This window comes from Nicotiana attenuata, unplaced genomic scaffold (assembly GCF_001879085.1).
Source record: "Nicotiana attenuata strain UT unplaced genomic scaffold, NIATTr2, whole genome shotgun sequence".
NCBI classification, from domain to species: domain Eukaryota; kingdom Viridiplantae; phylum Streptophyta; class Magnoliopsida; order Solanales; family Solanaceae; genus Nicotiana; species Nicotiana attenuata.
Genome location: NW_017670307.1, coordinates 757,525 through 770,741, shown reverse-complemented (window position 1 = coordinate 770,741; position 13,217 = coordinate 757,525). Strand labels below are relative to the sequence as shown.

The 13,217-nt window shown below is 40.8% G+C and overlaps 1 protein-coding gene across 1 annotated transcript; it reads right to left on the bottom strand.

The window, feature by feature from the left end:
• Nucleotides 1–1,730: 1,730 nt before the first annotated feature.
• LOC109237582 (aspartic proteinase PCS1-like) lies at nucleotides 1,731–3,710 on the bottom strand. Its single transcript, XM_019403902.1, has one exon. The coding sequence runs from the start codon at nucleotides 3,286–3,288 to the stop codon at nucleotides 1,984–1,986; it is 1,305 nt and encodes a 434-aa protein (XP_019259447.1). The 5' UTR covers nucleotides 3,289–3,710; the 3' UTR covers nucleotides 1,731–1,983.
• Nucleotides 3,711–13,217: the final 9,507 nt, after the last annotated feature.

Below are 13,217 nucleotides of genomic sequence, written 5' to 3'. Positions count from 1 at the left end.
TCATGACCGGGTCTGGGTTTAGGGTCTTGACAAAAACAAGACCAGATAGGTTCTTTTTTTTTAAAGCCCAAAGAGCGCAAATTAGCGCCGGAGCTTGAATATTGCTTCCCGATCATAGATCCATGGATCACATACTGTATCTCAGCATGGCCTTTCGCATCTGAAAGCATCCTTCCTTTTCAATGCTCGGACTTCCAACCAATGTATGCTTATCGATCTTGTACTCTACATTGGATTTTGGAGATTAGAGCAGAAGAACTCTATAACGATGGAGAGGGATATCGCCTTGAATCCATATGATTTCTCTTCTTCTCTTAAGAAGATAGAAAGGTAACCTATGACGTCGGAGAATTACGCTTTTTCTCCCGTCTCAGCTTCACATATAGAAAGAGTGCAAGAGCATAGCACGCAAGCTTTATGCTTTTCGCCAGCTTTTCCTCTAGTGAAAGATTAGCTCGTATCCTCTCTTTGTGTCTGAGATTTCCAGGGGAAAACGAAGGACGGATACCATTTTACAAAAGCTTTAAGAAGAGTGAATTGAATTAGTCGTGGGTGGCTAAGCTACAGGGATTATTATTGTTGAACCGGGTGAGCAAGGTAGTTCATAAATTTACAACTAAAATTTATAGTCTTCTTAATATATCTTTAACAAATGTTTATGTTGATGTATTTTTTATATTTTTATGCAGTTACTTTATACATCTCAAAGGGCATAGTTCTTAAAGAAAGACATATTCTTCTATAATTATATCAAAACATATGAGAAAGCATTATACTTTTATAACTTTGCCGTTCGCAGTTATAATAGCGTAAAATTACAATTACATAATCCCCTACCTAATTTATTTTGGTGATATTTGACTGGATACAAAGTTTTAAAATAAAATAAAGATTTTTGAAATTTGTAATCTAAAATACGATGTATAAAATTTTATAGTTATAATATCATATTAAGAGTAAAATGAGAAGTTTAAAATTACACTATTACTAAATATAGGATATTATTTATTTTGGAATTGACCAATAAGAAAAAACTATCACCTAAATTGAGAGTAATTATTTTGTTGGTAAATCAACCGATTTGTGAGGAGGAAGGTTGACCATTTTATTCCAAACCAAAATTGGGGAAAATCCTTTGAGAGCTGACTCATATGACAATACCTTCGTGTAAACGCCGTTCCATATGGCGGCCGTGCCAACTGACCTTTGCAGTCAACACTTTCAACAACTCTCTACAAATTTGTCTCATCCTTTTTTTCTCTGTTCTTTTCGATTGCAGTATAAACCGGGTTCATACACACTTTGTTTAAATACTCCCTCTGTTTCAATTGATGTGAACCTGTTTGACTGAGCACGGAGTTTAAGAAAAAAAATTTGGAATTTGTGGTCTCAAACAAGTCAAAAAGGGGTCCAGAGTATTTGTTTGGTTATAAAAGCTTTTCATTAAGGATAGAGTTGTAAGTTTAAGCAAAATTATTTCCAAATTTAGAAAATGATCATTCTTTTTGGAAAGACCTATAAAAAAAATAGGTTCACATAAACTTGAACGGACGGAGTATATGTTTGTCCATTGAAAGTTTACTCATTGAAATAAAAGAAAGACAATAGAGTGATATGACCAGGAAAAAGAAAAATCAACCACCCATATCAGGCCAGCTGCTGCACGAGAAGAAGCCAAAGAAAAGTTAGCAGAATATTACTAGTACTATAAACGTAATGGTGCCCACAAATTGAGAACAGAAAAATCTTTTCACACTTCCCAATTTCCACAGCTTTGGCTGTGCTTTCTTCAATCAAACAAAAGAACAAACTTGGCATGACCACTCAATGGCCCATCCGGGAAACAGCTAAACCGTGGATTGTACATAGTCCTACCACACTTACTTATTTACAAATACAAATTGCAAATTTAACTAGTAAGAGACATAGAAACAAAAAGGTATGGTTCACCAAGATAGCTAAACTCTATAAAAATAAGATTAATTAAAGGTCTAGTCCTAATTTTTGACTTGCCAATTCGCAACTAACTTCAGCTAATCCAACTCTGGAGTTTTCCAAATCAAATTCCATCCAGAAATTTTGCTGGTGATGATGTCCAATGATAGAGGCCTCTATCCCTAGTAAATCCGAATTTCCAAAGGTAAAACAGTAAACTTGATTCCTACCTCTTGTTACCCCTACTAATTTATGGAGTAGTTTTTCCCCAGTGACACTCATTTCCACACCTCGAAACATCAAAGTTACTGCTGGCAATGGGGGTAAATTCGTACGAGTCGACTCCACTAGGTAACACAAGTCCATTGCCCCTTGGAACACGAAATTTGGGTCGTTCAAGTTTCTTAACATACCTTTGGTTTGATTCATGTACTCATTTTTCAATGCTGTGTAAACCGGGCCAAGTAGGAAAGTGAATTGGGTACCTGAGTCAACCATGGTTTGACCCGCTCCGGTATGATCCGGTACGAAAATGGATTTGGGCAAGTTTAAAACCGTACCCGCAACTTTGATTCCTTCCAACTGGACTGTATAAGCCACCCGGTCAAAATAGGGTAACGGAGTTGACATTTGAACCAACGGTGTGTATTTCCGGGGTCTGAGCCATGGCAAATTTGCTTCTCCATATAGGAGAACGCCGTTAGAGTCACGACCCGAAATACAGTAAGAGAATTTCGGATAACCCATTTGGGAAACAAAAGATAAAGCTCCACGGTTCATTCCTATCAACCCGGTAGTCTTGGAGTCTTCATCCGGGTTTGAACTTGAACCGGCATCCATGCACCCGAACACCATCCCGGGTAAATTCGAATTGTCGATATGGAAAGTCTCCGCAGCAAGATTACCTTCGACCGAAGAAGCATCGGCATAGGATAGCGTAACATGGCAGAGCTTATTCGTGTCGCAAGAAACGGGTAGCGTGAAATCCCGGGTTTTTGTCCTGCATATGGTGGACAAACATGGGATGGCAGAGTAGGAAGAAGAAATTAGGGAGTTGAACGTGGAGGGTGTGCTTGGAGTCTTCTTGCAATGAAGCCAAGAAAGTTCACTCCCTGTATCGAGGACCATGGTAACTTGTTGTGGAGGCGATCCAACAGATAAAGAGACTGTAAGGGAAACATTATGGTGGAAAGCAACTTTATTAGGTGGTTTAGGGATGGAGTAGGATGATATTTTCTTGGCTCTGAGGGGAAGAATAACTGACTGCTGTAATTGCTTTATAGACAAACAAGGAATTGATTGCATGAAAGTACAGAACATAAGGAGAAGAAGTAGAAGATTTACATAGTCCATAGAAATGGATAAAAAGAGTTATTCTTGTTATAAGCTACCGTTCATGGAGCAGGGGAAGAAATGGGAGGGATGTTTAGCGGTTTTTTATGTTTGAATGCTTGAAGCTCTTTCTTTTATATGGAGAAGTCTGAAATATCAATGAAAAGACCACTCAACACTAATCTCTGAATTCTGGAACTGTATTTTCTTTTGTAGTTGTTGAGTCTGTGGGGCTCGTACAATAGTGGCCGAAAACTGGCATATATATAGACGGAGGTGCATATTTACAGCTTTAAGAATCATTGTACGAAGAGAAGTAAGTAGCGTAATGCAGACATTAGCTGTATGTATTACTAATGCCTTGTTTGGTATATTTTTTTCAACTTGTGTATAACTAATGTTTCTATTAGTTATACATCATACTTGACATTATCCTATGCATAAGTAATGAATAGAAAAACATGACATTAGTAATACCAAGGCTCTAATGCATGCATTAGCATGGTTAAAGACAAAATTATTCTTAAAGTCCCTTAAAGCTAGAGAATATGGAGAGCATTTCTATAAGCAACTATTTTTCTTAAACATTATGCTAGGGGTGTGCATTCGATTTATCGATTCGATTTTGACCCTTATCGATAATTACTTATCGATTATCGATTTGTACATATGCTTATCGTTATCGTTTCAATAAGGTTTCGATTTTTTCGATTTCGATTTATCGATTTTTGGGGCTTATCGATTCGGTTATCGATTTCACCAATAAGAAAATTTGCGGAATTCCACGGAAAGTATACCGCTATAAACACGCCTAACTAATATGGACAAAAAGAAGCTAAAATAAGACGAACACCATTTATAATATAAAAATTGTGTCAACAAGCACATGCAACGATACTAAAGTAAGGGATCAAATGTATGTCACCAACACTCCAACGGTATAAAAAAAACAAAATACATCATCACGGCTAATTTTATTTTCCAATAATTTGAACTTCATTCCTTTGAACTTTAAATATGACCATTCCTTAAATGTGGTAGAGGAAATAATAGGGTTAGGGACTTAGGGTAAAGGAAAGGGTATTATAGAATAAGGGTAAAAAAAATTAAAAAAATAAAAAAATTATCTTTTTAGTATATCTTATCGGTTTATCGATAAACCGATAACTGATCACGCCCAACTATGCCTTATAAAAGGACACGCGGACGTTGCAAATATAACCTGAGTATTTATGCCCAGAGTCGAATCCACAGAGAATTAACCTATCAATTACTTTTGTTGGACTTACTAAATTCTTTATAATCAACTTCCCCAAACGTTGTAAACAATAGTTGATGGTATTTCTAATAACTAAGACTGAAAGTAAATAAACAGCTGTAAACTAAATATGCTTGGGTTGTAAACAATAATGAGAAGGTTCTAAGGTAGTGATTTCCCCTATAGATGGAATCCCTTCCGGTTATGTTTCATATAGATTCACCAAAACATCTCTATCAATCATGAGCAATCTTTTTACCGTAAATCTCTCCCGAGTAATCGCGATAATTTACTAGACGCACTCTCCCGAGATACGCTAGCTGACTTTGTTTATTACAGCTCACTTTAGATTGCACCCAAAGCTTCGTTATCCCTAATCCCGCCTTTAAACCCGCAGTTATAGATCCCTCTTATACTTTGGGAGTGGTGTTGTTCAACAATTACCTAAATATGCACTCTCTTCCGAGTTATGCACACTAAATAGGCACAGCTAATTGAGGATCCTATCAATTAACTACAACAAACACGTAGTTGAACAAATAGAGATTAACTGGCAAACTATATTAACATAATCAAGAAGTTCATCCTTCAATAGGTTCCATCGAAACCTTAGACTAAAGTATTTAGCTACTCATAACAACGTAAGGATAAACTACGAAAATATTCATAATCGAAAATAGCAAGAAAAAGAAGAGATAAAGAACTATGATATTTTTGGGTGATATCTCACACTTTTGTCCTGCCAAAATAATCTCCCAATCAAGCCTGCCCTAATGTGGCCGAATTTCTACATCTTATAAGGGTTTTACACCAAGTTTTCCCGACTTGACACTTTGGTCCCTAAAGTTTCTGCGTCCTGCCGCGGTCCCATCGCGGTTACTCCAGGACCGCGGCCAGAATGGTCCTCTGAATCTGCAGCAATGTTCTGCCGCGGTCCTACCGCGGTTACGCCCGGACAGCGGCAGGCCAGCTTCAGTTTTGGTTTTGTCCCTTCGCTTGGTGCACTTTGTAGGTATTGTATGATTGGCCTCCTTTTCTCCGTAATTGATCCCAAAAGTACTCCACAGACTTCTTTCATTTGATATAGCCTGCAAAGCATGAAAAGCACTAATCAGAGCATTTGGTTATCATTTTTTTTACCATAAAGTTATACAAAAATGTGGTTCTTTAGGGCCTAATTATAGTCTAATTCACCTATTATCAACACCCCACACTTAAATCTTTGCTCGTCCTCGAGCAAGTTGAACTACACTTCTAGGCCTAATCGTTTGATGCATTACCCTGTTTATGTCACACTCGCCATTATGAAGGAACAACCTAAGCAGTGCAACAACCACACCTCAGATGAAGACTCTAATGCCATGCCACACTCATGCTTACTCTATGTACTCTAAACAGAAGTGAAGACTTGTTTTTTCTTCTTGAGTTAAATGCCCTCACATCATATTTTTGAGAGAAGTTCCACACACATGAAATCAAATAACAAGGAACTGTAGATAGAACGAATTCACTCACTCTCAGCAAAGAACATTCAAATGCTACACAGATACACCATAAGCTTGCCCTTAGTGTAATACTCTACTAATCGAGTTGTTCAGTCTAAGATCAATAGGGCTTCATTTGGTTGTAATGTAGGCTACGGGACGGGTAGGATACATTTAGATATGAGAGTGACTACATCTCCCTAAGCACTTTAATACATACATTTTATCAATCAAACCCCATCCTTATGTCACCCCAAAATTCCACATTCACATCAATGTAACTACCCCATTCTTCTTTAAGCACACTTGCGTCAAGAGCCACCACTTATCGAGGAGTTTTTTTTTTCAATTCAAGTGGCTCTTCCTTTTTCAAAACAGTGCACCTTTCTCCTTATTCAATTAGTTCCACTCGAAAGCCAAACCGACCACCCCACACTTTAACTTTTACAAGGTTCATAACAATTCAAGTGCTCATGAGAGGTGAAAAGGTTCAAATAGATGGTTAATTCAAACAAATGGGTAAGGCTTGTAATGTGGTTGCCAAAGAAAAAGGATTGTAGGCTCAAAGAGGTTAACTATGGTAATATGTACAGGTGGATTCACAATTATATAGGCTACACAAAGAAATGCCTAAATCATCTCTAAGACCAAACAACTTCTATTTCGCTTTGCACACACACCGGGCAAGTTCTAGGTATCGCATGCAAGCATAGAATACATGTATTACCTCATACACTTGGCATGTAACTCATTCCGAATTAGTTTGTCAACACACTCACATGAGCGTTCAAGTAAGACAAGGTGTGCAAAATTAAGGCATAAGATTAAGAGTCTACACGTGAGCCTAGACGTCGCACCCTCAAGTTCGTTTGAAGTATTTGCAGGTATGTACACCACGGGATGCATTCTTGCCCTCACCTATCTTGGCCCAAGAGAGTCCTAAGGGCCCTAAAAAAAATTAAAGAAAAAAAAAACAAAATCTACCTAACCCGTTTCAAGAAAAGCCCTTGGAAAAGAACCGTGGTCAAAAGAAAAACCAAGGGGGAATTACTACACTACCTAAAAATAAAATAAAATAAAATAAAATCTTTTTGGGTTTTTTTTATTAGACTACTTCCCTCAAGAATACTGTCTATGTGGCCCGTCATCAGGAAGAATCTCCTACCTTTTCTAGATTTTTTTTTATCCGACCTTAGCCCTCAAGAAACCCGTCGACAAGTGTCCGTCGTTGGACCAAGTCAGTGACGTCTAACATAAATACAAGCAATAACAGAAACACAAAACTACAACATACTTAATGCATATATACACTAACAATACACACACTAAATCAAATCTCCCACCCCACACAAAAAGAATATGGCATGTCCCCATGTCATAAAACAATGAAAGCGCAGAAGGGTAAGAAAACTTCCCTGGTCATCAGTCGGAGTCAGAGACGGTGCTGGGGTCCAATTTACAGGCCCTCCCTATAGTGCGGAACCAAGCCATCAACCGGCTCTCAGACCTGGCTTGCCGTCTAGACATGGCATCCAAACATACATGCAGGCCATCCACCGAGGTGCAAAGTTCTGCCACCTCTTCCTCCAAAGAAGGCAACCTGGGTCGGCTGGAGTGTGATCTAGAGAACTCCGCCCTAGTTTGGGGTTGCCGAGAGGAGCCGGCAGCATCATAAGATCTCTTGGGTGGTGCCATGGGTGCTGGGACGTCATCATCGTCGTCAAGATCAATGGGAGTGGGTGCATCTCTGCCCACTTTGATCTTCGAAGCTCTGAATGTTGTTTTTGTGGGCAAAGTTCCATCCATAGGACTGGCGGGGACATCAGCCAGCAGACATAACCTCGTCACAAGTGAGGGGAAGTAAAACCCCTTAGTCATCAGAGGTGACCGGAGGATCATTTCATCTCTAATGATTTTAGCAACATCAACGTCCTTCCTGGTTACGAAGCACCAAACCAATAGAGCCCGTAAGCTGTTCACATCTGACGTGTTGCCCGTGGGCAATAACCTGCTGCAAATAATGGTGAACCAGCACTTAGCCTCCCATATGAATGACTTGGAATGAAGGTTCATGTACTCCTGTATCCAAACTGGCCGTCCCCCTGAGCATATTGACTCAAGAGTGTCCCAATCGACCCTTGGAGAATTGTGGTAATAATCATTTTCACCAGTGAACGGAGGCAGTTGCAGGACCTGGCGAAGCTTCAGTAGTGAGGCATCTACCACTTTGCCCCGCACAACCACAGAACGGCACATATGTTCCGGGCAGTTCACGTAGAACTCCCGGACTATCATTGGGTTGGCCGTTTCAGTTTCCTCGAACAATAACTCCATCCACCTCCGTCTGATTTCCTCGTACATGTCCATTTTTTCTACACGGAGGGCAGCCCTGTCAATAGCGATCTCAGGGACAAAGCTTTTTGTAGCTTTAGCATGAAACCTGTCCTGTGCCTCCTCAGACGTGAACCGGGTGGCATCATACGTCGACACGTCGGAAGTGCTTCCCGAGTTCCTACGCTTCTTTCGGACCATAGTACCCGGGCCTGGCCCGACCTACCGCGGTTCTACCGCGGTTACGCCGCGACCGCGGTGGACCAACTTAAGAGAGGGTCTCTGACCGCGGTCCCACCGCGGTTACGCCGCGACCGCGGTGAACCAACTTCAGAGATGGTCTCTGACCGCGGTCCCACTGCGGTTACGCCGCGACCGCGGTGAAACAGTTCCTGGATGCCAATTTTGAGGTTCTTTTCATTGTTTTGCCCCTTAGGCACTATTTTTACCTCTTTTAATGCCTACCTTACCCATGTTATGCCCAGGCTCGTGATGCAAAGTCCTCCGCACTAACCTGCATATATACAACATGTTAGAAATTCTACTATCGTGGGTTGCCTCCCATGAAGCGCCTGATTTAAAGTCGCGGCACGACGCAGCACGAGTGCAAGATTCGCTCAACCTCTCTCTTTTTTTTATTTTTTTTATATGACATTACAGACTATACGTACAACACATTCGTGGGTTGCCTCCCACGCAGCGCCTGATTTAACGTCGCGACACGACGCAAGTGAGCGCATTTAAGGCTCGCTCGACCTCTGAGGTTCAGTAAGGTGGATCTCAGACCATTCCTTTTGTTCGTTCATGCCCACATATAGTTTCAATCTCTGCCCATTGACTCTAAATGTACGAGAGTCTTTCTCTGTGGCAATCTCTACAGCACCTGAAGGGAATACTTCAACCACTCGAAACGGTCCAGACCATCTTGACTTAAGCTTACCAGGGAACAGCCGCAATCTTGAATTATAGAGCAATACCATGTCCCCGGGTTTGAAATGTCGCTCAACGATGTTCTGGTTGTGTAACCTCTTCATTCTTTCCTTGTACAATCTTGTGTTCTCAAAAGCAAGATGTCTGAACTCGTCAAGCTCATCCAACTCAGTGATTCTAGTTGTGCCTGCAGCTTCAATATCTAAGTTCAACTGCTTCAATGCCCACCACGCTTTATGTTCAAGTTCCACTGGCAGGTGACAGGCCTTTCCAAACATCAACTTATACGGTGACATACCAATTGGTGTTTTAAACGCGGTCCTGTAGGCCCAGAGTGCATCATCTAGCTTTCTCGCCCAATCAGTTCTTGTGGCGTTTACAGTCTTGGTTAACACAGTCTTTATCTCTCTGTTGGACACTTCAACCTGCCCACTAGTTTGCGGGTGATACGGAGTAGCCACCTTGAGGCGTACGTCATACTTTGCAAGCAACTTTTCAAAGGCTCTATTACAGAAGTGAGTGCCTCCGTCGCTGATAATCGCTCGTGGTGTCCCGAATCGGGTGAATATGTTCTTTTTAAAAAATCCCACCACCACTCTTGCATCATTAGTAGGAAACGCAGTAGATTCTACCTACTTGGACACGTAATCCACAGCAACAAGTATGTATTTATTGCCGAAAGAGCTGACGAAGGGACCCATGAAGTCAATCTCCCAGACATCAAACACTTCCACCTCTTGAATCGGGTTCATGGGCATCTCGTGACGACGAGAAATGTTCCCAGTCTGCTGACATTCATTGCAGCCCTTCACCCATAGGTGCGCGTCTCTAAACACTGTTTGCCAAAAGAATCCGGCCTCAAGCACTTTCGCAGCTGTCCTGACCCCTCCAATGTCCTCCATATGCCGATGCGTGACAAGCCTGCAAAACAGAAGATTGTTCTATCTCGGGGACACACCTCCGGATCATATTGTCAACACATATTCTAAACAGATAAGGCTCATCCCAATAATACAAGCGTCTATCACGATAAAATTTTTTTCTTTGGGCAAATGAAAGGTCATGAGGAAATATACCACTGGCCAGGTAATTAGCAAAGCCTGCATACCATGGCGCTTCCTCAAGATTAGTAGCGAGCAGTTGCTCGTCTGGAAAGGTTTCGAGGATCTCTTCGACCTCGACTGATTTTTCAGCTCCTTCAAGTCGTGATAGATGATCAGCGACTTGATTTTCTGTGCCCTTACGGTCACGAATTTTGAGGTCGAATTCTTGCAACAGCAGCAGCCAATGAATCAGGTGCGGTTTAGACTCCTTCTTCTCAATTAAGTACCTGAGAGCTGCGTGGTCAGTATATACAATTACCTTGGAACCAATCAAATATGATCGGAACTTGTCAAAAGCGAACACCACAGCCAACATCTCCTTCTCAGTCACAGTGTAGTTCAGCTAGGCTCCACTCAGCGTTCTACTAGCATAGTATATTGGATGCATCAGCTTGTCTTTCCGCTGTCCCAGCACTGCCCCCACTACGTAGTCACTAGCATCACACATGAGTTCGAACGGTTGATCCCAGTAGGGGGCAACTATGATAGGTGATGTGACTAGCCTCTTTTTCAGCTCCTCAAATGCTACCCTGCAATCATCAGAAAATAAGAAAGGTGGATCTTTTTCTAACAACTTACAGAGAGGGTTGGTGATCTTTGAGAAGTCTTTTATGAATCGCCGATAGAAATCGGCATGCCCGAGGAAGCTTCTGATTGCTTTGACCAAAGTTGGAGGGTGTAGCTTTGCTATCACATCAACCTTAGCACGATCCACCTCAATTCCTTTGCTTGACACCCAGTGTCCCAAGACTATGCCCTCTTGTACCATAAAGTGGCACTTCTCCCAATTCAGAACCAAGTTAGTCTCGATACACCGCTTTAGCACACGAGTCAGATTTATCAGGCACTCATCAAATGGGTTCCCCACCACTGAGAAGTCATCCATGAACACCTCCATTATATCCTCTACCATGTCAATGAATATGGCTATCATGCACCGTTGGAATGTGGCGGGTGCATTGCATAGGCCAAAGCGCATCCTCCGAAAGGCATAAATGCCATACGGGCAAGTGAAAGAGGTCTTCTCTTTGTCCTCCGGTGCAATGGAGATCTAATTGTACCCGGAGTACCCATCCAGAAAACAGAAATGTGACCTCCCTGCCAATCTGTCTAACATCTGATCAATGAAGGGAAGTGGGAAGTGGTCTTTCCGGGTAGCTAGATTTAACTTTCGATAGTCCATGCAAATTCTCCAGCCCGTGACTGTTCTTGTAGAGATCAGTTCATTCTTATCATTCTTAACTACCGTCATGCCACCCCTTTTAGGAACACATTGAACTGGGCTAACCCAGCTGCTGTCAGATATTGGGAAAATGATTCCTGCATCTAACCACTTGATTACTTCTTTCTTCACCACTTCCTTCATATTGGGGTTCAGCCTTCTTTGGTGTTCCCTGGAAGGTTTGCATCCCTCTTCTAGTAGAATCTTATGCATACAGTAGGCGGGGCCGATCCCCTTTATGTCTGTCATGGTCCATCCAATAGCAGTCTTGCACTCCTTAAGTACCTGCAATAGTTGTTGAGCCTGCACATCTAACAAACTAGACGAGATAATAACAGGTAATGTGGAGTTAGGTCCAAGAAATTCATACCTGAGATGGACCGGCAATGGCTTTAATTCCAGCTTTGGTGGTTCTTCGATGGATGGCTTGGCTGGAGGAGTTTCTCGATTTTCCAGGTGCAAGAGCTCAAACTCTAGGGTNTGTGACCTCCCTGCCAATCTGTCTAACATCTGATCAATGAAGGGAAGTGGGAACGTGGTACTTTTACCGGGTAGCTAGATTTAACTTTCGATAGTCCATGCAAATTCTCCAGCCCGTGACTGTTCTTGTAGAGATCAGTTCATTCTTATCTGATGGATTCCCGCGTGAAACACTTTGGATCGAAAAAGTTTGATCAATTCCAAGAAATTTTTGAATTGGAAACTTGCTCGAATTGGATTCTTTCGATTTCCATACCGAAAATATATTTACGAAGTTGTTCCAAGTTTTTTTATTGATTGGCATTAACCCTAGACCCTTGCCCCGAGAAATAAATTAATACTTTCTACTCGAGCTCCATCATGGACTATTTACATTCCAAGACAACAAAAAAAGAGGGGTTCTAATGAAACAGAACCAATGATGTCGAGCCAAGAGCACCTTCATTCCTACATAAAATGGTGGATGTACAAATCCACAACGGATCCTGTCCTTCAAGTCGCACGTTGCTTTCTACCACATCGTTTCAAACGAAGTTTTACCATAACATTCCTCTAAGAACCGGTATGGAATTGATTCAATTATGGAATCATGAATAGTCATTGGTTGGGCTGGTGTATAAACACCATAACCTATACTTTGTTCTATATCTATATACTATAGATATAGGTTACTATAGAGATAGGTGGATAAATATTTTTCTTTAGTAAGACCCCATCGCTAATATTAATTTATCTAACATATTAATTAATATTTAATATATAAATAAGACGAATAAATGAGTTCTTTTTGATTCTGCATCTTCACGTGACTCAATAGGAAAGATTGACCTATTTCATACTTCTTCAAATAGCAAAGATTCCGCTTATAAGGAATGATTAAAACTATTTATATTTCTAAATTTAGTAAATTTCGAAAGTTCCCTTTTCGACATCATTATTTGAAGAAAATTTGATAGTTAAAGATCACTTTTGATCATCTTAGGAAAAAAGATAAGTCTTTCTTTTTTAATTGAATCATCAACGATTTCAATGATCTAAAATAGATAAATACACCAAACAACAAATCCAATTTTTTTTTATGAGATGGATAAAAAAAGATTAATATAAGGTAAGATTTTAATTCTTATTCTTTTTTTTTTTTT

Coding starts and splice junctions, on each gene's coding strand:
- LOC109237582 (XM_019403902.1), bottom strand. CDS start 3,288: ATGGACTATGTAAATCTTCTACTTCTTCTCCTTATGTTCTGTACTTTC.